Below are 24,369 nucleotides of genomic sequence, written 5' to 3'. Positions count from 1 at the left end.
AGAAGCCAGGCTGGCAAATGAGAATACCCATGGAAAGTGGGTCCCGAATCCACTCTCATCAGGCACGGCCACCCACCCTGATCCAGGTCACAGCCTCCAGGGTTCACCCTGCCCCTCACTCAGCTGCAGACACACGGGCCTCCTAACTGCTCCTCAAACACACCAGAGGCGCTCCAATCTCAGGGCCTTTGCACTGGCTGTTCCCGCTCCTGGAACACCTCCCCAGCCTTCAGGTCTTTGCTGGAAACTCCACTTCTCAGAGGTATGCTTTTGCTGGCTGCCTGTGGTCTACAATGCCGTCCCCCTGTCACGCTCTGTCCTTCTTTTCTCTGCAGCACTGACAGCCAGCGACTTAGAGCAGGCGTACAGCCGTCCGCTGTGCAAAAAGCCATGGTTTTGTTCCTGTTTCTGCTCTGACTACGTCAGCGCCTGGTATGCAGAAGGTGCTCAATAAACATGTGCTGAACCTGTGAGTGAGGCAGGCTGGGAGGAGGCTGAGGGGAGCAGAGGCTATGGGCCCCCCAGCCCTGTCCTGTCAATGGGGTCCCAGACATCCTAAAGCCAGAAACACGGAGCCCACGAAACCCACTTACAGGCCGCCGTGGCCCTGTGGGGCCAGCCCCTGCCCCCTGCCTCACCCGGGCCTTGGCTGCCAGCCTGGAAGCCTGGCTCTGCTCAGAGACCTGGTAAAGCAGAGGCCAGACTTGGGTGCTGGAGAAAGACATGGCGAGTCCCTGGGGGCGGGAGAGACTCTGGGAGGACTAGGGAGAGGCCCAGCTGAGGGCAGCAGACACAAGTGCCCACGGGGCCCCAGTCAGGACAGTGCCAGCCCATGTGGCACTGTGGCACTTCCTGTGACTTAAGACAAGGTGGCGGACACAGTCCCAGGTAGGGCTCATGGCTGGCAGGCTGAGCGGGGGGCTTGATTTTAGGAGGTGCCAGAGTGGGGACAGAACCAGCAGGCAAGCAGCCATGGGCCAGGCAGGGGATGGAACTGAGGTGAGCTGGGTGGGGCCTGCGGGCCCAGGAGGGTCAGCACCCCGCCTGTGCCTGCAGAGGCAGCCACCCCTCCAGTGGCCCCAGCCAATTTGCCAGAAGCTAGAAATAAAGATCGGGATACGAAGTCACTTGCTTCTTTAAACAGAGGCAGAGATGTCAAAGCATCCAGATGCCCCCTGCACAGGGCGCACGAGCACCTCAGGGGGCCGCCAGATGGAGACGCTGGGGGACAGTGTCCGCATTCCTGTCTCTGCCCACCTTGCCCACCACCTGGGGCCCACCCCCACCAGGCCCGCACTGGGCACCGGGAGAGGATGAGTCAGCCGCAGGCCTGCCCCTGGGCGCTGAGCCTGCTGCCCGGCACGCCCATCTCCACCCCTCGGAACAACCCTGGCTGCGTTCCCCTGGCCCGCAGCCCTTCCTGGTTCCCGCTGCCCTTTGGATACAGCCCGTGCTCCAAGAAGGCCGGCTTCCAGGCTGGGGGCCGCACCCCCGACCAGACCAGCCTCACCAGAGGCCGCACCCGGGAGCTTGGACCACAGAGGCAGGAGGGGGATTAAGAGCATGGGCCTTGGAAGCAGACCTCCACTCAAACCCTGGCGCTGCCCTTTTTGCTCAAGACGGCAAAAACCCCAAAGACACCCCAATGCTGCATGGGGGCTGCTCCTTCCACTAAAAGCCCTGTCTGCCTACCGACTGCCTCAGTGACGCCTCCTCATCCTAGGCTGTCAGGGCTCCGCTAGGGCGGCCCCTGTTCCAACAGGCCAGCCTGGCCCCCAGGGCTGAGTTAGGCGACCTCTCCAGCATCCCCAGCCCAGCCCTGACCACTTGGCAGGGCAGGGGGGAACCCGCCTGTCCCACCACCTGCCATAGGAGCCCTGTGAAGGCCCAGGAGGAGTTGGTGGTCCCGGGGACAGGAGCACAGAGCTCAGGGCGTGAGGTTCCAGGTCAGCATGGGGGGTCAATGGTGGAGGGTGAGGTGAGGGTGGGGGGTGGGCAATGTCTGTCTGGAGGTCGGCAAGAAGGGGAGGTGCTGGCTGCAGGGTCAGGTGTGGGATCGTCCCGGGGGTAGGTGTGGGTTGGGAGAGGTGGAGAGTAGGTGCCAGTGTACCTTGGGGGCCCCGGGCTGGATGGAGGTGATGCAGGCGGGGTCAACAAGGGGCTTGGGCCGGCGAGCCGACTCCTCGATCAGGCTCTGCCACTGGCGGGGCAGCCCCGTGAACTTCTGCTCGTTCTGGTCGAAGCCCGTGTGCACACGGTGTTCAAAGTTCGACGGCGCTGAGATCTCAACCCGCTTCTTCTTCTTCCCGAACATGGCGCCAGGCTCTGTGTGATGAGGGCACGAATTTGCGCTCCTAACAGCAGGCCTGCGGGAGAGGGGGGAGCTCACCAGAACCTGCCCTTTCTCCCCCTCCAGTCTGTCCCCACACGCAGCCCAAGGAGTCAGGTCCCTTGCTCAGAGCCCTGCCCCATCGCCTCCCCTTCTCGTGCACACTGGCTTCCAAACCTCAGGGCCTTTGCACTGGCTGTTCCCGCTGAGGGGAACACTCTTCCCTGGCATCCACACAGGGCGCTCTCCCTCCCCTCCTCAGGCGTCAGAGCTGTCAGCGACTCCTTCTCTGAACGCCCCACACCCCAGGGTACTCCCGTCGCATTTCGGAGCGTGTTTAATGTCCGGAAATCCTCTGTTCGGTCCTGTGCTTATTAGTTCACTGTTTTCACCCCCCATCATCAGACCCTCAGGGCCACGGGCCAGGTCCCATCTGCCCAGCTTTATGGTGTCCCACCCCCATGCCCCTGCACAGAGGTTGTGCTCAGGGGCGGTTCCCAAACGCCCGTGACCCCCGTCCTGCTTTCCCGCCTGGAATCTGGGCTGCAGACACCACAGACCTTTGGTGACTCATTCAACCAGTGGTTTCTAAGCCCCTGTCCTACGTGTGACATCTAGGTAGCCTCACCGCGACCCTCCCACGTTATGGATGAGGACACTGAGGCTCAGAGAAAGGAAGCGCTTCAGCAAGATCAGCCGGCGGGGAAAGACCCACTTCCTAACGGACGCTTACAGACCACACAGTCCCTGTCTGGCTTTTCGACTGAGCCCGTGGCATGCAGAGAAGTTCCCGGGCCAGGAATCAAACTCACATCATGTCCCAGCAGCGATCTGAGCCGCTGCAGTGACACCACTGGATCCTGGACCCGCTGTGCCACAAGGGAACTCCCAACAGTCCCTGTCTTTAGGGTCTGTGGTCTTCCGTCTGCTCCTCAGTACAGTACCAAGCACTAGGTAAATGCTCCATGAAAGCTGATTTGAGAACGAAAGGGGCCGATGGGGACACATGTGATAGTGGTGTCCCACAGGGGGACCAGAGAAATGACGGGCAGGGGAGCCAGGCGGCCAGGGTGCAAATCTCTCAGCCGCCTACTATGTGTGACCTTGGGCAAGTGACTTAACCTGTCTGTGCCTCGGATCAACCCCATAAGGCTGCCAGGAGGATTAATGAGCTCACAGGAGCAGAGCCGGGCGCTGGGCTGGGCACGAACGGAGGGCGTTTGCTCTTCTGATGCTCAGGATTCCTCCGAGCAGTGCCTGAGAGGAGGGACCCTGGGGACTCCCCCCTGTCCCTGTCCCACACATGGGCCCTGGGGTCTCACAGACCTGGTTTGATGCTGGTTGTGCTAGAAGTGCCCTCGGGCAGGTGACGTCTCTTGTTGGGGCTTCGGGTTACTCATCTGCAAAACGGGAAGAAAACATCATTCCCCCGCTCATGCAGTCACTCGCCCGGTTTTAACGCACTCCTCTGTGCCCAGCTTTGCGCTGGTCAGTGCTTGGGACACAACGAGACAACCAACAGCCCAGTGTCCTGGGGCTGGGGGCACAGAACACCAGACTCAGCCTGGAGGGATGGCAGGGTGGGGATAAGGGGGGCTTCCCAGAAGAGGGGCTACAGCAGTGGAGACCCAAAGACCAAAGGGAATCGCACTGGGTGAGGACTTCTGTCTGGTTGGTGGCTGGCTCCCCAGCACCTGGCAGAGTGCCCCGTGCAGGGTCAGCCCCAAGCGCCATAGGTCTCGTGACTGAGGATGCTCATGAGAGTGTCTGGGACTTGGCCTGCAGCCTGTGGTTTTCCTGCTGGCTCTGTCCCTGCAGGAGCAGCTCTGTGTGGTGAGGATGAGGAGGCCATCCCTAGCCCAGAGGTAGGACCATCCGTGGGCGGCCATCCAGCAGAACCAGTCTGGCAGCCAGACCCAGCAGCCAACCAGTCTCAACTGGCCTGGGCCTCCCGGCCAGCAGGTGGCCAGCCCAGGGCTCTGCCAGGGGTCCAGGTTCCCTGCGGCTGCCTAGATGTGGGGCCGAACAGGCCTGGGGGGGGGGCTCCGCCTCCACCCCTTCTCTGACCCCAACCAAGCCAGGAGCCCCTGCAGTGTTCGTCCTCCTTCCGGCCCCCAGAACATGGTCCGGCCTGCCCTCCCAGGGGCCCTCCTTCCAGTGGCCCTGACCTCCCGGCTCTCTCTCCAGGCTCCTCTGTCCGAGGCTCTCCTCCAGTTCAGCTCCCCCGGTCCAGCTCTAGCCTCGCCCCTGCACCCGCCCCTCCCCCATCCTCCCTGCCCCACGTCCTGCCCCCTCCTCACTGTCTTCTCAGGTTTGCCCGCTTGGCCCCCAGCCGGGCCTCGGCCTCGGCCTCGCTCCTCACCTCTCACTGTGCCTGCCCATCCTCCACCCCCAGCCCATGGCCTGCGGGCCCCAAGGCAGCTCCAAGCCCTCTGCAGGAACAGGATTAGCTACATGACCCCTCGTTAAACCCAGGAGAGGGAGGAGCTCAGGACCCAGACAGGGTGGGCAGGAGGCAGCCTGGCAGATGGGGTAGCCAGCCCAGAACCCTCACCCATAAAGCCCCAGACCACCTCTGCACACGGCTGTCGGGCGCCCCTCGCCCCGGCCCCGACTGCAGGGGAAGGGGACAGAGGGGCACACCTCCGGATATTTGCCTGGGGCCACCCCTTCCCTCTGGGCGCTGCTTGGAGGGCAGGACAAACAGAGGAACTGAGCGTGTTTATAGCGATCAGGCGGGAGCCCCACCCAGGGCAGCTCTAAGCGCTGCCCAGTGCTGCCCAGAGCTCCCTTCCCACCAAGGCCCCAAGCTCCTGACTTGATGTGGGCCACGGAGGGGAGGAAAGGAGCTGCTCCCCATGAGGGGAGGGGCCCGACACAGGGTGGGCACTGGGGGTTCCACCCAGGCCGGGTACTTGGGAGGCAATACCGCCCAGGGCCCAGAGCCCCACTCCGCCACCATGCACTGGGGCCCCTGGTTTGCAACTACAGTGCAGGCCCCTCTTCTCGGCACTCGACCTGGGATCCCTCATTTAATCTGCACCCCTGACTCTGGAGGAAGGGGCCATTATGGGCCTCGTGTAACAGACAAGGCACGGAGAGGGCATCCCACTTGGCTGGGGCACACAGCTTGGGAAACAGGAGACGTGAGACTCCAGGCCTGTCTAAGCCAGAGCCCAGACCCCACCACTTATCAGCACTAGAAGCAGCAGCAGCATCCTTGCAGCCCTGCTCCGTGCTGTGTCTAATCGCATTCCTTCATCGCCGCCGACCTGTCATACGGGCCCTCTCGCCACCCCCAGTTCACAGATGAGGAGAATGAGGCCCAGTGAGGGGAATCCCTTTGTCTAGGGGCACCTTAACTGAACCCAGACAGTTAAGGACCAAAGTCTAGGCTCTCACCTGCCTGGCGGCCTGCGGCTGTGCTTTTCTTCTTGTCATCACCACCGTCACCACTATCATTGCCACCATCATGGCCAAGGCTGGTTCTGGCCTCCGTCCCTTTCCGGTCCTCCCCGCCCCCGTCCTCTCTGTCCACAGCCAGACCTTGCTCTTCCTCTCCTGCCCTTCACCCTCCTGGGGGGGGGAACCCCACCTCCTCTGGCCCGTCCTGGTTCCCCAGGGGTAGTGGGAGGCTGCACCAAGTGGGGCTCCGCAGCCCTCACCCGCCCAGGGCTCCCTGTTCACCTTCCCCACGGCCTTTGGCACGACACTGCACGATGGAGAAGACCCAGAACCAGCCCCTGCCAGCAAACGTGATTTACTGGGGCTCAGTCCCACTACTCACACCATCACCACCACCATGGGGGGACCCTCAACCCTGGACACATGCTAATGCTGAGCACGAGGACTCCCCTCACTTCAGTGGAGTGGCTATTCTCACCCCCATTTTGCAGATGTGGAAACTGAGGCTCACAAAGGTGAATCTCTTCCTAAGGTCGCCAAGCAGAGGTGAGCCTGGGAGATGGTCCGATTTCCTGCAGAGTCAACATCCTTAAACCCTTTGCTCGCTCCCCAAGACTCCTCCCCACCGCCCACAAGGTCCCGCACCATCTGCCCTTCGCCTTTCCTCCCACACGCTCCCTGGCTCACACCGCCCCAGCCAATAGGGTTCTCACTGGTCTTCAAGCCCCAGCCACGTCCCCACCCCAGGGCCTTTGCACTGGCGGTTTGCCCCAGTTTCCATTTCTGTTGGAACTTTTCTCACTGATCTGCACATGGCTTCCTCCCATGGCTCCAATGTCTCTGTTCCTGTCCTGTCACCCTCTATGCCCCTTTCCTTGCTTTATTTCTCCTCACTGCACTCCCCACACACTCTACACGTGTGTGTGTGTGCGCGCGCGCGCGCGCAATTCTTCCGTGTCTGTCTCCACGAGGGCAGGGCCTGTCCTGTGCCTTGCTCCTCACAGTACCCCAATGCCATGGACCACAGCAGGCATTCAAGAGCATTTGGTGAACGGACACATCTGTATCAGCCACGCTCACCCCTGCTCGGACACGTCAGACTCTGCCCAGGCAGTATCTGTGAAACTGGCAGAGAAAAGCCTGGAACCCAGAGGCGGAGGGTGAAGCAGTGAACCCAGAGACCAAGGAGGACAGCGTGCAGCCTGTGGCTACCAGCCAGGATGGAGATGCCTCTGAAACTCAGGGTTCGAGCCCCCAAATGCAGGCACATTTCTATCCTACTCCAAAATGTTTATTTCAATTCAAAAAAAAAATTGTTTTTTGCTTTCTTTCTTTCCTTTTTTTTTGCTTTTTTTAAGGCAACACCTGTGGCATAGGGAAGTTCCCAGGCTAGGGATGCAATCAGAGCTGTAGCTGCCAGCCTACACCACAGCCACTGCAACGAGGGCTCTAAGCTGCTTCCACGACCTGACCTACACCGCAGCTCACGCCAGATCCCTAACCCACTGAGCAAGGCCAGGGATTGGACCCGCGTCCTCATGAATACTAGTCAGGTTCTTAACCTGCTGAGCCACAAGGGGAACTAAAAAAAGGACTTTTGATTTGTTTAACACGTGGGATGGGCAGTTTCCAACCTGTCCCAGCAAATCACCACATTTTCCAGTCACCCCCTGCACTCACGTGTCTACCCTCTGCACTCGTCAGAACACAATGGCACTATCTATCCTGCCTCTCCCCCCACCAAGGAAATTAGTGCAGGTGGAAAAGCCAGGGCTACTAGCATGACAAAGCTGGGTGTGCGTGTAGTGCGTGTGTGTGTGTGTGTGTGTGTGTGTGTGTGTGTGTGTGTGCAGGTGGAAAAGCCAGGGCTACTAGCATGACAAAGCTGGGTGTGCGTGCAGTGCGTGCATGCGTGTGTGTGTGTGTGTGTGTGTGTGTGTGTGTGTAGACCGCAGACCTTCCTGCTTCCCACCCGCCCACACAGGCTCTGAATAAAGCTGCCCTGGGGCAGTGGAGGGAGCTGACCCAGCTGAACCCAGGGGCCCAGGGGCAGAGCGGGAGGTGGCAGGGGTCATGGCTGTCCCTTCCCATCCACTGAAAAGACCAGGCAGAAGTGCTTGCTGTCCCCACTCGGCTTCCACCGCTGGCTCCCGCCCTTCAACCCACTCTCCTGCCAGCCAGCCCGCCAGCCCTGAGCCCGGTTCCTCCGAGGAATCCTCCAGCACCTTGTCCCCAGCACCCTGCCTGAAGCTTTGGGACTGACATGTCCCCCAGCCCCCTCCTTGGCGACCACCGACTCTACCCACAAAGGACCCGCCACGCTCACCGGCCTGCCTGCCTATCCAATCGCCAGGGTCTGCTGAGGGCGAACTTCTGCCAGGCCTGGGCAGGGCCGACACAGAGGCCAGGACGGCTGGGAATATCCCTGCCCTTGCAGAGCACATGCTCTAGGGGAAAGGAGTAGCTGGGGTAAATCAGAAAAAGAGCTCGTAAGTCAGCTGACAAGTGCCAGGAGAAAAATGCAGCAGGGAGCAGGAGAGCGCGGGGTAAGGGCCGGTGGGAGTTTCCCATGACGTGGTCAGGGAGGGCCTCAGGGAGGAGGTGCCGCTAGAGTGGGGACCTGGGTGGGGAGAGGAGAGGGAGCCCCACAGGTAGACAGAGGAGCACCCGGGCCATGCCGACGATCCGTGCAAATGTTCTGGGGCAGGACCATGCTTGATGTGGTCACAGGGCAGCAAGGCGGCTAAGTGGCGGGGCAGGTGAGCGAGGGTGAGGGGGGCGGGCAGACGAGTTGGTGCCTGTGGGCCACAGGGTGGGGTCTGGCTTTTACCTGAGTGAGATGGAGCCACGGGACCCTCTGAGCAGGGGAGGGACCTGGCCCAACTCAGGTGTTCCCTGGCTCCCTCTGGCTGCATGTGGGGACAGACTGGGGGCAGGACGGGGCAGAGGGACCCGGGAGGGGCAGGAGGATGGTCCAGCAGGAGAGGGTGGACGGGACCACGGAGGCCCGCGGAGGCAGAGGGAATGGGCAGGTTCTGGGCGCCTGGTGGAGGCGGAGATGGCAGGGGCTGCCGAGGGCCCGCAGCGCCCCTTCTCACAGCTGGGAGGGCGGAGAGTCCTCTCCCCTCCTGGTTCCCAAACTAGGAAACTGACGCCCGGAGAGGGGAAGTCACCGGCCAGGGCACGAAGGCGTCCACTCTGACCAGGGAGAAGGCCTCGTCACCGCCCTCCTGAGGCTCCTGCTTCCCAGAAATCCTGGCTTCAGCCCAAGCTTCTACTCCACACAAGGGACCTCAGAGGGTTAAGGGACAAGAACACGAACATACAACTCTACTTCCCCCCCTTTTTCTGGACTGCATCCGTGTCAAATGGAAGTTCCTGGGCTGGGGACTGAACCTATGCCCCGATAGCAACCCGGGCTGCTGCAGAGACAAGGCCAGCGGATCCTTAACCAGCCGCGCCACAGCGGGAACTCCAAGACCACTCTACTTCTGAGACCAGAACCAAGGTCAGAGAGGCTGCCCTGGGGAGGCGGGAACCTGAAGAAACGTCACAAGGGCTTCCCAGCCGATGAAACGTCCCTGCCACGTCCCTGCCCGGCTCTGGTGAGACCTTGCCTCCTGCCTGCGCCTCCCCCCAGCCACACTGGCCTCCTCCTCCTTAGTCTCGGACACAGCAAGCTTGTTGCAGCCTCCGAGACTTTGCACCCACTCTTCCCTCTGCCTGGGCTGCGCGGCTCCACCTTTCTCGATACTCAGGTCTTAACACAAATAAAACCTGCTCTGAGAGGCCTTTCCTGACGCCCTGACAAAACATGCACCCTGTTTTATGCTTCTCTGTGGCATGCACTACCATGGGCATTACATGTCTGTGGACTGTTGGACCCCCTCTCCCCCGCCCCCCAGGAGAACAGTGGCCTTTTCTTGTTCTTGCCCTACCCCTGGCATCTAGAGCAGGGCCTGGCACACAGCGGGCACCCAGTAAATATCTGTGCAACAAATGAGTGATGCCACTGCCAAAGTGACAGGGCTGGACCCTGAGGAGGAGCAGGGAAGGGTGGTGGGCAAAGCGCAGATGGGAGTCCCCAAGGCCTGTCCACACTGCCTGGAAGTCTGACCCTGAAGCCTGCCAAGGAACCAGGGACCACGTCATTAGAGACTGAACCTGGCTATTTAGTGAATAACCTGGTGTGTGTTCCAAACACCATGAGAGGCGCCCGGCTCCGAGCCCGCTTCCCCAGGCCCTGCCCAGCCTGTGGCCCCCCTGGCCGCCTGAGGAAGGGCGGTGTATCTGGCTCCAGGCAAGGGGCAGATTGGACCAGGCATCGCCGCCAGAGATCTCTGAGTCCCCAGATGAGCGAAATCTCATAAAAAGACACAGACTCGGGGGTCACCCTGGCCTTGGGGAGCAGGGCTCAGAGTCGGCCTCGTGGGGAGGGAGGCGCAGGCCTGCTCTCCGTGTTCTGGCCACGCCAAATGCCATCCTCCCCCCAGGCGGCCCAGGCTCAGGCGCCCGCTCCACCCCCACCCAGCTGGGTGCCGGTGAGTGAGGGACCGGGCCTCCGTGTCCTCATCTGAGAACAGCGGGTAATGATGGTCCCTACCTCCCCAGGGTGACAGGATCGAACGAGATGACCCAGGCAAGGCGGTGAGAACAGTGCCTGGCTGGTCTCCTCACCAGAGACCAGCTGCTGTTATTATTACTGCCACTGCTGTTGTTGCTGCTGTGGAACCAATGAAGGAAAGAGGAGGCTGGCGTCGGTCCTCCCCGGGCCAGAGCAAACACGCCAGACATACTGCCTCGGCAAAGTCTTTTTCTCCAGGGCCGGGGTGGGAGCATAAAGAGGGCCTGGCTCAGAGGACGCTCTCAGAATGGAAGGGCCGGGACACCGGGGAGCCCACAGCTGAGACCCCGATATGTCACAGACCCAGGAGCCTCTCCACAGACCCTGTGAAAACCCACTCACCCCCAACCTCTCTGGCTGGACTCAAAGGACAGGGCCTGGGGCCATCTCAGTGGCCCTGTGTCCCAAGCCCTGCCCAGCACAGGGCAGAGCAGGGCTCAGAGAGTGTGGCTGAATGAAAAGGCAGTGCTTCCTTTACCCACTGCTGCTGCACTGAGCCCCAGGGAGGCCAGGTGGCTCCCATGGCAGCCCCGGGCTCAGGAGCCCCCCTCCTGCCTGGGCAGGCTCAACAGGGCACATGCACAAAGGACACTATCGGTGTCCCTCACCCCCCAGGGGCGCCCAGGGTAGGGATGGATGCCACAACAAACCTGAGAGTGTGGGCCAGCCCCCAGGGACCAAGGAAATCAGATTAGACTCCATTCATTCCTCCTCTGAGGCAGGGCCGGAAGGAGGGAGGGGGTGACAGGCAGAAAAGAGGCTCCAGAGCCCTCCCAGGCCCCCCAGCCTAAGCCCTTCTCTGCCATGGAACCCCCCACCCCCAACCCCGCAAGGAAAAGTCCCCGAGCAGCCTGAGATGGGGCAGCCACCTGGCCCCCACCCCTGGGTACCAGTTCCCACCCCGGGCGGGAAGAAAGTGTGGGGCGTCAGTGGGAGAAGGTGGGGAGGGGGGCCTGGCTCAGGACGCTCTCAGGACGGAAGGGCCAGGACACCGGGCAGCCCACGGCTGGGACCCAACCAGTCATGGATCCAGGAGCCCCTCCACAAATGCTGTAAAGACTCACATACCCCGGAGATGCAGGGACTCAGGAAAGAGAACCCCCCCCATACAAGGATCCTGGGGGAGCCAAGTGACACAATGATACAGACTTTAGCCACCCCCTAGAAACACAGCCACAGGCGTGCACACGCACCCAACCCCACAGATGCTGGACTCACCTAGGAAGGCAGACCCCAAGACCCCCCACACACCTAGGACCCTCCCGAGACAGACCATGAACCCACACACAGCAGATGATGAGACCCACGGCAGACCCACGACCAACTCCAGGGTCCCCCAGTGACCTTTGGAGCCACCCCCATGCAAACCAGACCCGAGGAGCGTGCTCCCCCAGAGATGTTCGGGACCTGTGCCGAGGCACCGGCCAGCCCAGCAGACACACACCTGCCACCACCACCTACACAGAAAGGCATACCGCGACCCCGCCCGGCCCCAAGAAAGGTGTGGCCCCTTGCACACGTGCTCACGCTGACTCAAGGTGGCCAGGGGGCGGGACAGCCCTCCCCGACGCCCAGGCGGCCCTCCCTCTCCCCCCTCCTGCCTGAGGCCTGGGCTAGCTCACCTCCACCATCCTCTTTCCTCTGTCCTGGGCCACCCGCAGTGGGACAGGCCAGCAGAGAGGCTTCCAGCTGGGAGCTGGGATCAGGGGGTTCTCCCGGCCCTTTCTGTGAGCGCCCACTGAGGAGAGCTGGCTGGGCTCTGCGCCCCAGCCTCCCTGGCAGCGGCTGGTGACGCGGCCCTGCTCTGGAAGGCGTTGAGCTTGGCTGGGGCGGAGGGCGGGACAGAGGGAGGCGGGGCTGAGCCTGGAAAGCCCGGGCCACAGGGCCCACAACTGTCCCGCCAGAGGGAGGGGCTGGGCAGGGACACAGGAGCAGGGGATCCATGACAGCCCGCACTTCAGCAGGTCAGCCTCCCACCACACAGGCACACGCACCCCCACTCCCATCTCACTCCCACGCAGGCTGGGGGCCAGGAGCCAGGGGCCAGGGGCCAGGGCAGCCGTGGCTGCACAGCCCGGGGTGGAGCGCCTGAGAGGGCTGAAACATCGGCTGGGGCTGCGGGGCAGGACAGAGCGATGCGGGGGTGAGTGGCCTCTCTGATGCAGAGGGTGGCCGGAGGCCTGGGGCTTGCTGTGTTCCCCTCGCCCCCCTTCACTCAGGCTGTGAGTCCAAGGAGAGCTCCAGAGGGTGCAATGAAGGGGGCCTCTCCCCTCTGCCCCACTCACCCCCCAGGATGAACCTGAGACTTGGGGTCTCACCAGGGGGAGATCACAGCGAACCCCCACCATCACCATCTCTGGGTGTGAAAGTGGAGCCGGGAGATGAGGGTGGTGGGAACTGGGGACAGAAAGGCGGGGAGGGCTGGGACTTCCGCATGCCATGCTGGTGGCCTTGCCAGGGTGTAACTGACCCTTCTGAAAAGAAGTGGCCCAACTTCCCGGAGAACTTCCTCTGGGCCAGGTCCTGCTCTGAGCACTGACACGCGGTAGCTCACCACCGCCCTAAAGGGGCAGGTGCTTCATCAGGCCCATTTTTACAACAGAGAAAACTGAGGCCCAGAGAGCCTGAGTGGCTTGCACAAGGCACCCAGCAGGGAGGTCAGGGGGCGGGCTTCCTAGGCGGGCCATCACCCCAGTACCTGTGACCTAAAGCAGCCACTCTAAGCATGAGGCGAGCTGGCTCAGAAGCCCCGTTCCAGAACAGGAGGAAAAGCTCAGAGAGAGGGAATGGAGAAGCGAGAAGCGCCTGTGCTGCCGCCCCGCCTCTGCCGCACACCTCCTCCCGTCTCAGATCCGGCCCAGGGCAGAGCTCACTGTGAGAAATGCTTTTCTTTCTGTCTCTCCAAGGACAGGGACTTGGGGGACAGGGATTGGGGCTGCCTGGCTCCTCCCTCTCCCCCCGCGGCCCCACTTGAGGCCCCTCCTGCACCCCACGCCTGGCTGCCCCTCAGGCCGTCACAGTCTCTGACTTGTCTGCCCCCCACCACCCATGCACACAACTGCTGAGCTCCCGCACAGACCAGGCAAGCCTGTGGGAGGCCTTGGGAATTCAGCTGTGAACAAACGGAGCAAAACTCCCTGCCCCGGGGCTGTCAGCCCAGTAGCACTGCTCCCTGATGGGGGTCCTGTGAGGTCCTGTGAGCGGCAGTGACTGAGTTCCAACAGATGCCTGGGCCCCGGGCAGGTGCCCCACTGAGAACAGAGTAAGCGGCCTGGGCGGGCAGGTGGACAGAGACACCTGTATCCTCCCACTGCCCCTGGTCTCCCCAGCATGCTGCCCCCACAGCCACCTCCTCCACGACCTCATCACGTGGACTGGGGGAGGACCGACTGGCTCAGAGGGCCTGGAAATACCACCTACCACACCCTTCTGTCCACTACCTGCCCCCTGAGCCAGGGGCTTCCAGCAAGGGGCGGGGCCTCAGCAGGGCAGGTCGAGAGGGAGCTCCAGAGGTCCCAGACCCCAGGCTACCCCCTCCCCCATCAAGGTGGAGCACCTGTCAGGCAACCACCCAGAGAGAAGCCAAATGGGGCGGGCTTCCCAAACCGGACAGGCTGGTTTGGGCTCTGGTGGGGGAGGCGGTCAGGGCTGGGCAGTTCTGCTCCGCCAGGGAAACTAGGTCCCAAGGTATGGGACCGGGGTGATGGGGGGAGGGGAGATGGGGGGCAGCAGGCAACGAGCCCCCTCCTCCAGGAGGAAGTCTCCCTGGAAACAAGAGGGCCTCCCAGGGACAGGCTTCAGGGGCAAGGAAAGGTCAGTTCAAGACCCTCTCTTACCGCGACAGAGCTCCGGGATCAAACTTGAAAATACGCCCCAAACAGAGATGAAGCCGATGACCTATAAAACCCATCACTCAGATTCTCAACTGTTAACGTGCTGCCACCTGAGGGCTTCATCTGCCCCTGCCTCCCTTTCCTTCAGCCTCGTCGCTATAACAGGAACACAGTTCAAAAGCCAATGGCACCAAATGGTAAACAGTGACGGCGCGGCCCTGGAGGCGACCTCTACTAGAGGTTTTCTTTCTGTGTGTGTTGTGTGTGGTGTGTGTGTGTGTGTGGTGTGTGTGTGTACAGAGAGCTTGCACACACATTCAAAGAAAAACATAAACGGCAGCACACCACACACACTGCAGTGCACCTCGCTTTTCTTTTTTTTTTTTTTGCACCTCGCTTTTCTTAACACACTCCTTGGCTCCACCGCGCCGCTGGCCCCGGGAGGAGTCTGGCAGCATCCAGTGGAGGTGAAGACACGCTCAGGAGCTGGCAAGTGCTCTCCCGGGCCCATTCCCAGGGACGCACGTGGGAAGGTTCTCGCAGCACAGTCTGAGTCGGCGGGAGACTGGAAACAACGCAAATGCTCGTCCACTGGACGCTGATAATGACCTGCGATTGACCAGCTCCCCGGAACAGTACAGGACAGGGAGGGTGAATGCCACACGTGGGCGAGTATCAGATGCCACGTTAAACAGAAGCCGCAGAGCAAAAACCAACACAGCCCAGGACTTGGTTCAGGAAAAGTTCAAAACCAGACGAAACGAAATATGCCGTTTAGAGATGCACAAGAGGAAGCAAACCAAAGAGGAAAGCAAGGCAGCGGCTGCCTCAAAACTCAGGGGAGGGACTGCCTCTGGGGGAAGGAGGTTTTCAGAGAGGCCTGGGGCGGGGGGTGGGGGGCTGTGTCTTCACCTGGAGGGAGGTGACGTGGGTCTTCCCTTTATAGTAATTGGTTGAACTATACATTTATGCTTTATACACTTCCCAGCATATAGGCTAATAATTTTAAAAGTATGCTAAAGAAAAGAAAAAATAGGAGTTCCCTCTGTGGTACAAGAGGATCAGAGGTGTCTTGGGAGGGCTGGGATGCAGGTTTGACCCCTGGCCCAGCACAGTGGGTTAAGGATCCAGCGCTGCCACAGCTGCAGCTCGGATCTGATCCCTGGCCTGGGAATGGGAACTCCATGTGCCATGTGCATGGGGCGGCCAAAAAGAGAAAAAGTCCTAGTGATCTTTCCATGACTCCATCTCTCCAAAGCACAGCCCTGCAGCTTTAGCAGCTGTGTGGAAGAGCCATGATGCCTTGAGCCAGTCCCCACGGGGCCAGGTCAGCGGTGTCCAGGCATTTGCTCTTCCAAATGGTGCAGCAATGATTATCGTGTGCAGGTGTCACTTCACAGGTGTGCCGGCGTGTCTGTGGGCACCTTGCCTCGGAGTGGGATTGCCAGGCAAAGTTCAGCACTGCCAAGCTGCCTGCTCTCAGCCCCTCCCTTGGCCTCACAGCCCAGGCTGCTGTCAAAGTCTCTGATCTTTTTTTGTTGTTGTTGTTTTTAAATATATATATATATTTTCATCATTTTTAAAAACTTTTATTGAAGTATAGTTGATTTACAACGTTGTGGACAATTTCTGCTACACATCAAAGTGATTCAGTTATCCATGCACACACATCCATTCTCTTTCGGATTCTTCTCCCGCATAGATGATCACAGAATACTGGGGAGAGTCCTGTGCTGTTCAGCAGGTCCCTGCTGGCCAATCATTCCACAGACCTCAGGGTGCACATGCCAATCCCAAACCCCCAGTCCATCCACCGCCCCCTTCGCCTGTCCCCTTTTCAAAGTCCGTGAGTGTGTTTCTATTCTGCAAATTTCATCTGCAACCTTTTTTAGATTCCACATATAAGTGATATCACATGACGTTTGTCTTTCACTGTCTGACTCACTTCACTTACTATCAGGATCTCTAGGTCCATCCATGTTGCTGCAAAAGCCTGTGATCTTTGCAGGCCAGAGAGGTGAAGTCTGGCCCCTCTCAGCCTGCTTTTCCCATGCAGTTTTCTACTCAGTAACTGCGCCTCCTTTCATATCAAAAACCCCATCAGAATTCCTTTGTTGCTAAATGTGTCTTCAAAATGTTTGCCTACTTTTCTGCGAGGTCAGGAAGACCTTTGTCAACCCACCCCAGCTACTCCCACTTCTCCAGCCTCATCCTCACTCCCCAGCCCTGGCTCCTTCCCACGCCTCTCTCTGGATTCTGTCAACAGAAATGCAATGCGTGTCCACCACCTGCCATCCAGGCTGGGGTGGGGGCGCAGCATGGTCCCTGCCCTGGGGGGCTTGTGGTCCAGGATCACAGATGAGACGCGAAATTCCAGCTGAGACGGGCTGGCTGGAGGGATGAGAGCACGAGGAAGCCAGGCTGGAGGAGGGCAGGAGCCAGGCCACGGGGTAGGTGGGGAGCCCAGGCAGGCACTGGGGACGGACCTCCATTTGGAAGATGTAACTCTGGCTGCCTTGCCGGTGGAGGACGGGATCAAGTAGGTCCCGAGAGGGCATGGGGACAAGTGGAAAGACTAATGTGCTCCAGACAACTGAAGGAGGCGGCACGACGGCTGGACACGGAGAGAGGAGCGCAGACCAGAACTATGTTTGTCAAAAGAAAAAAGCAGCTCCTGCGGATGAGTCAGATACGGGGGCTGAGGGCAAGGCAGGTGCCAAGGGTGACTGTGAAAGTGGGTTAAGCCGCAGTGCCATCTTCCACACAAGGGAGCCTGAGAGGAGCTCCCAAAATGCCACGCCCCAGGCCCCAGAATCTCAACTGTGAAAAAGATGGAAAGTGAGACACCGACAGTAAGGCCCACTGCACTGCTATGGTCATCAGGACAGCGGTGGTCAATACCCTGGCCAGTGAACGAATGGAGAACCCAGACACATGCCCACACAGATGCACCCAAGGGGGTCTGAAAACATTGATTTTTTTCATTGTGGTAAAATACACTTAATGCCTGCCATCGTAACCATTTGCGAGGTGTACACTCCAACAGAGTTACATACACTCACAGTGTCGTACAACCACCATCACTGCCTGTACCTCAAACTCCGTCACCACTTCCAACCAAATCCATGTGCCCATTAAACAACAGCGCCCCATGCCCTCCTTCCCCATGGCCCCTGGGAACCTCGGGAGGTGGTCAGGACATACTTTCTCTATGAGTTTGCCCACTCTGGGTACCTTATATAAGTGAACTCTTACCATATTTCTCGCATGTCTGGCTTATTTCACTGAGCTTAATGCTGTCAAGGTCCATCCACACTGCAGCACACATCAACACTCCATTCCTTTTTAATGGCTGAATAATATTCCATTGCGCAGAGGCACCAAATTTTGTTTATCCATTCGTCTGTTGATAGATACTTGAGTTGTTTCCACTTCTGAGCTATTGTGAATAATGCAACTATGAACGGTGGTGTACAAATACCTGTTCAAGTCTGTCCTTTTTATTCTTTTGGTTATGTACCCAGGACTCAAATTGCTGGGTGATACGGTAGTTCTATATGTAACCAAACTGTTTTTCCCACAGCGGCTGCACGATTTTACATTCCCACCAGCAATGCACAAGGGCTCCAATTTCTCTACATCCTCATCAATACTTGTTATTTCCAATGTTGGGGGGATAACAGCCATCCTGGTAGGGGTGAAGTGATATCTCATGCGGTAACTTATTTTTGACAATGAAGCATAAGCAATTCAACAGAGGAAAGACAGCGTTCGAAACCAATGGTACTGGAACAACTGGACATCCACGCGCTAAAACAGGAACCTCCATCAAAGCCTCACACTTTGCACAAATTAGCTCATGACAGATCACAGACTTCAACGTAAAATGTAAAACTTGAAAACCTTTAGAAAACATGGGATGGAGGGCTAGGTACAGAATTCTTAGACTTGACACCAAAAGCACAACCCCAAAGGAAAATTAATAATGCAGACCTCATCAAAATGAAAAACTTCTGCTCTGCTCTGCAGAAGTCCACGTGAAGAGGACAAAAAGCTACCGATGGGGAGAAAATATGTGCAAACCACGTATCTGACAAAGGACTAATATCTAAAAGAGTTAAGGAACTCTCAACTCTCAACAGTAAAAAACCCAAACCATCCAATTAGAAAATGGGCAGCAGACATTTCACCAAAGAGGATACACGGATGGCAGATAAGCTCGTGAAAGGATGCTCAACAGCATCAGCCCCTAGAGAAAAACAAATTAAAGCCACGATGGGTTATCATGATACGACTATTAGAACAGCTAAACTAAAAAAGAGCGTTAACACCAATTGCTGGTGAGCATGTGGTAAAACGGATCGCTCATACACTGCTGGTGAGAACATAAAACGGTACCGCATTCTGGAAAACAGTTTGGCAGTTTCTTTAAACATGCTTCCCAGCACTTGCACTTGTGGGCATTGAAAATGAAAATTTACATTCCCACAAAAGCCGGTATGAGACTGTAGATGGCAGCATTATTTCTACCAGCCCCAAACGGAAACGCCCCAGATGTCGCTCAGTGGGTGAAGGTTCAATAAACGATGGCACATCCAGTACTCAGCAAGAAAAAGAATGAACTACTGACACAGGCAACAACCTGGATGAATCGCCAGAGAATTATGCTGAGTGAAAAAAAGTCAGCCCCTAAAGGTTACATACAGTGTGATGCCACTTACATTATCACTGCTGAAAAGACAGAATTATAAAAATGGGGAACAGATAGGAGTGGTTGCTGGGAGTTAGGGAAGGCCAGGGGCGGCGGGGGGAATGTGGCTGCAAAGTTCAGCAGGAGGATTCCTGACATGGCCTGTTCTCTATCCTGACTGCATCTACGTCAATATCCTGGTTGTGGTCTTGCCCTAGCTGTCATTTTGCAAGATGGTCCCATTGGGGGAAAAGGGTGAAGGGTCCCAGGTCTCTCTCTGTCTTATTTCTTACAACACCCAGTTAATCTACAATGATCTTAAAATGAAAAGCTTAATTTAAAAGTCACAATTTATTAAAAATGCCAAACCCTTTCTCACCTTAGAATATGCTATTCATTCTCCTTGGCACACATCATCTTCCACACACTAACTCACTCCTAGTTCTCTTAAGAGCGCTCAGCTCAGATGTCTCCTCCTCCAGGAAGCCTTCTCTGATTTCCTAGGCTGGAGCCAGAGCTTGCCACAGTCTTCTGGGCTTCCAACCAAAGTCTTGACACTCTGGCCTGTGCTTTCCTCCAGGTCACTCTGGGCTGTGTCTGCCTCCCTCACTGGACATGAGCACAGGGCCTCGGGCAGAGAGGGCACCAGCCTGTCCCAGGCATCAGCCAGCACAGGGCTGGACTCAGAAGACGCAACACAGTGGTTATGCACAAAATGAATGAGTGAACGGCAGTACGACAACAACACTGACAGCTAGTACTCGCTAAGAGGTTTCTGTGTGCTAGCTCTCTTCGGCGTGCTTTACCGGGATAAAATAACCTTTGTAACAATCCCATTTTACAAATGGGAGATTGAGGCTAATGGGGGTGGGGGGTGGGAGGGGGAGGAGCCACGTGCCTAAGGTCTCCCTGCTAGTAGGTGGCAGAGCTGGGTAGCAAACCCAGGCCTCTGGACCCAAAGCCTTTGACAGTAATCTCTGCCCCACAGGGCCTCTCCGTGAAAGGAGGAGACTGGCTAACAGGAGGGGCGGGGGGCAGGGGGAGAGGAGACCCTCCTGCCCCAGCCCCCAATCCATTCCCTTCTCCAGGGACAGCTCCTCCATGGAACGGACAGACCCGGGATGGTGCCAGAACCCCTGCATCCCTTACACGTGTCAGGGAAGGCCCCTTACATGTCAAAGGCCTGTACCTGAATCCCACGTCAACCTGGCCAGCAGTGCCCTCCCGGGACAGGAAGTGCCCACCTTCACTTGGGGCAGTGATGCCAAACCCGGCTGGCACTAGGGGCTGTGAGCCGAGAGGAGCCCCAGAGCCCCATAGCCACCACATAGCCCTGCGGCTCCACCAGGGCAGGGCTGCTTTCCTCTGGCTCTGGGAGAAGGTGGCGGGGAGCTCTGACCCACGCTGGGGAGCGCTCCTGCTGGCAGGGGACTCATTTACAATCCTACCCCGGGAAACCTCAAGAGCAAAATACTGAGAGCAAGCTGCAGCGAGCGCTGGTGGCCTGGTCTCATTTACATACAGTTTGAAACCTGCAGAACAACACGGATACTGCTTAGAGAAGCAACAAGGAACCGCAGTAAGGCCTGGGTACCTGCGGGAGGGGACCCAGGGGACTTCAACCATGGCGAGCGTGTTTTCTCTCTTAGCTGGGCAGGGGCCCAAGGGAGTCCATCAGATGATTCTCTGATCTCCTGGGGGCACCTGAAATCTCTCCTAATTCACAAATGAAGAGGCAACAGTTAAAAGGAGGAAAAGAGGGCTGAATTTATTTGGTAACGCTGGAAAGAGTGCAAGGAGGAGGGGGCTCCTAGGGTGCTTATCGTCTTGGTCCTTAGAAGGGCGCGTGCTTTGTAATCACTCACTGAACCGAAAAGGGAGGTTTTATGCACTTTTCTGTACACGTGTCACATTTTACAGGCCCGGGCAGGAAGCACCAGGGGTAGCAATTCCGACAGCTGGAAGCTCCCTCCATACCTGCAGGTGCCCGCAGACAGGCAAACTTTTGCTCGCTCTATCACACACACACACAGACACAGACACAGACACACCCACCCACCCAAGCCTGTAATTGCGGCTGGGAGCAGCAGCCCTCCTAACAGCTCTTGGCCTGTTTCCTGCAAGGGAGACAAAGGCCTGGAAGCAGCCAGACTCAGACTCAGCCCAACACCCAGGTCTGTTCACATCCCTCGCTCCGGGGTCCCACGTGCCGCACACTCCCCACGGAACCTTTTTGGCCCCAGGAACACATCCATCCACGGAGGCCCTGTCCTGGGGCGCCCCAGCCCGTCACCCAGAGTGGAAGGAGTTCGTTCAGATCTGGCAGGACGGCAGGGGCAGTCCTGGCTCCCTCGTCTGTGCCCTGTGCTGGAGACGCAGGACGCCAGCGAAGCCAGCGATGGAGGCTTCGGTGTGCGCGAGACGTGGCAGTGAGCAGAGCTGGCGCTGCGAAGACCCCACGTTGCTGAGGAGGAAAGCGAGGCTCACAGGGAGGTGCCAGCCCGAGGTCACACCCCGCGTGTCAGAGCCAGGACTCCACGGCAGGTCTGACCCAAGCCGGAGTCCACTCGCTCAGCCTTGGTCACGCACTCAACGATCCCCCTTTTTTTTTTTGTCTTTTTTTTAGGGCCACACCCGAGCATGTGGAGGTTCCCAGGCTAGGGGTCCTATCACAGCTGTAACCGCTGGCCTACGCCAGAGCCACAGCAACGCCACATCCCAGCCGAGTCTGCAACCTATAGCCCAGCTCACGGCTCAGGGGGTTAAGTGGACCCTTAACCCACTGAGCGAGGCCAGAGATCGGACCCACATCCTCATGGATGCTAGTTGGATCCATTAACAGCTGAGCCATGACAGGAACTCCAAACAATCCTTTACTGTGCACTCAGTGTGTGCCAGGCACTGTTGTAGGCACGGGGGACCCGGCAGTGAAGACAGCCCCTCCTTCCTGGAGCCGACAGTCCTGTGAGGGAGACAACATGCAGGTAAACAAGCAGGACAAGTGCGAGGGGGACAGAGAGTTGGGGGCTGGAGGGGGGATCTGGGGGTGGCATTTGAGCAAGACCAGAAGTGAGGGAGCCACATGGCCTCGAGGGAAGAGCATTCAGGGTGGAAGGAACCACCACCGCAAAGGCCCGAGGACTGAAGTCGGCGGGCACATTCCAGAATGTGCACAGTTGAGGTCAAAGCCATCGACACCAAGTGCAGAGGAAGAGCGCCTCCCGGGGCCCAGGCCTCCTGACCACAGCCCTCCCAGGGAGGTGGAGTGCTTCCCGGGGTGGCCTTGCTGGCAGAGCCAAGCAGGCAGGCGCCCCTAAAGCTTAACCACCAGGCCAGGCGGAAGGACGGGGTGGGAGTGGCGGTCAGGGAAGGCTCTCAGCTTGGGGGGGCCTCTGGTCCCAGCAAAGCAGGAACTCACATCGGGCATTTACGACCGAGGGTCACTGGACGCCTAGGACTCGCACACAGCCAGTCACTCTGCAGTGCAGTCCTCAGGCCCTCCTGGGCCCACTCTGCTAGATCTGGGAGCAATGAAGAATTTTTTTCCCCCAATCTACTCACTTAAAACCCCCCCCAAAACAAACAAAAAACCCCACTTGAATTTATTTTAAAAGTCACCCAGACATGACTGTTGGCCTGATGTTCATACAGAACACCACCTAGGAAAGGTCGGAATCTGACCCGGCAGAGACCTAAGGCTTAATACACAGCAAGCACAGGGGACAGAGGAACACACGAAACTGACACAAGGAGGAGTTCCTGCTGTGGTGCACTGGGTTAAGGATCTGGCACGGCTGCAGCTGTGGTATATGTCGCTGCTCTGGCTCAGATTCGATCCCTGGCCCAGGAAATGTGCCTTGGGTGCAGCTGAAAAAGGGAAAAAAAAAAAGATGCTCGGCCAGATCCTGTGGACAACTCCAGAGGACAGAGGACCTACCGATTGGCTTTTGATAGATCAGTGACCCAACCAGCAAGCAAGGAAAAGAGGTGACGGGAAAACTCTACAGACTACAAAAAACTCAGGGGCCTATTCACCAAATGCAAAGCAGACTTTGTCTGGATTCCAAGTCAAACAAGTTGATAAAAAGGATGATAAGAAAACTGGGGAAATGTGAGGATAAATCAGGAAGTACTGGTTCTTTTTCTCCTGTGACAGTGGTATTGTGTGTGTGTGTGTGTGTGTGGTGTGTGTGTGTGTGTGTGTGTGTGTGTGTGTGTTTATTTATTTATTGGGTGGGGCCCCACCTGTGGCATATGGAAGTTCCCAAACTAGGAGTAGAATTGGAGTGGCAGCTGCCAGTCTGTGCCACAGCAACACCAGATCCGAGCAGCTCATGGCAACCCGGATCCTTAACCCACTGAGTGAGTTGAGGCCAGGGATTGAACCTGCATCCTCACGGATACTAGTTGGGTTTTTAACCCGCTGTACCACAACGGGAACTCCCGTGTGTGTTTTTATTTAAAGACTCCTTATCTCTTACCTGCAAACAATCAGAGATATTTATGGCTGCAGTATATGACGTTTGAGAACTGCTTCCAAAGAGTCAGGGAAGTGGGGGTAGGGTACAGCTGAAAAAAACCGCTAAGGCTGCCGACAGGGCTGGGGACGTGGGGAGGGCATCAGACTGTTCTTCTCATGTGTGTGGACACTTCCATTATATAAAGATATTTTGGGTTTGGTTTTGTTTTTGGCTGTGCCCACGGCGTGTGGAAGTGCTGGGGCCAGGAACTGAACCGGTGCCACAGCAGTGACAACGCTGGATTCTTAACCTGCTGAGCTACCAGGAAACTCCTAAAGGTTTTTGTAAAAGGAAATGTGACCTAGTCATAACAACAAGGAATTATGGATTGCATACCCTTGGGACCTAAATTACTAAATCCACACTTGTATCCCACCTCTGATAACTCAAACAGTAACCAGAGCAACAGTAATGACAATGACGTCATGACGGCAGCCCCGTGCTGAGCGCCCCCCCATACACACTGACTCACTTAATCCTCCCAGCCACCCTGGGAACCAGTGCAGAACTCCCGGGGCTCAGGGCCTGGCCCAGGTCCCCAAGGAAGCTGTGCAGGAGCCAGGCGGGCCCGTGGGGGAGCTGGGTGCCTGGCCTTTGCCCAGAGGGGATGGTGGGGAAGAGGCCAGGGAGTCCTTGGTGAGCGGGGATGCACAGGGGCACTGGACTCTCAGCGCCCCTTGTTCCCATCAAATAAAAACAGTTCCTGCAATGCAATACTCACAAACCTCTGCTGAAATGAAACCACCAGCCATGCCATGGGAGCCTGAAATGGTGACTAGCAACAGATGACAACACCAGATTTGGGGGCCCACAGGATTTGTTAGGGTCCGCCCACCTGGAGAGCCTGCCCCACAAGGTCACGGAGCCCAGTGTCCCGCCGGGGCATCAGCAGGATGTGTGCCCTGCCCCCCACGGCCCCCACTCCAGGTGCTGGGAGCAGCAAGCAGGGTGACACCAGCATCCTTCTT

The 24,369-nt window shown here is 58.1% G+C and overlaps 1 protein-coding gene across 5 annotated transcripts in view; it reads right to left on the bottom strand.

The window, feature by feature from the left end:
- Positions 1-24,369, bottom strand: part of PAK4 (p21 (RAC1) activated kinase 4) — a 44,582-nt gene that overhangs the window by 7,902 nt on the left and 12,311 nt on the right. Inside the window, exons 1-3 of one of the 5 annotated variants that reach the window (XM_021094361.1) lie at positions 14,195-14,433; positions 3,656-3,729; positions 2,111-2,366 (exon numbers count right to left, since the gene is read on the bottom strand). In XM_021094361.1, the coding sequence (XP_020950020.1) occupies positions 2,111-2,314 (204 nt within the window). In that variant the 5' untranslated portion in view covers positions 2,315-2,366; positions 3,656-3,729; positions 14,195-14,433. Of the gene's footprint in view, positions 1-2,110; positions 2,367-3,655; positions 3,730-5,731; positions 6,188-11,980; positions 14,029-14,194; positions 14,434-24,369 lie in introns of those variants that run through there. The other 4 variants (XM_005664598.3, XM_013998501.2, XM_005664597.3 and 1 more) reach the window with 4 other exon arrangements.

Source organism: Sus scrofa, chromosome 6, assembly GCF_000003025.6.
Source record: "Sus scrofa isolate TJ Tabasco breed Duroc chromosome 6, Sscrofa11.1, whole genome shotgun sequence".
Lineage (NCBI taxonomy): Eukaryota > Metazoa > Chordata > Mammalia > Artiodactyla > Suidae > Sus > Sus scrofa.
The sequence above is the reverse complement of the archived record's forward strand: the minus strand, read 5'-3'. Positions and strand labels throughout refer to the sequence as shown.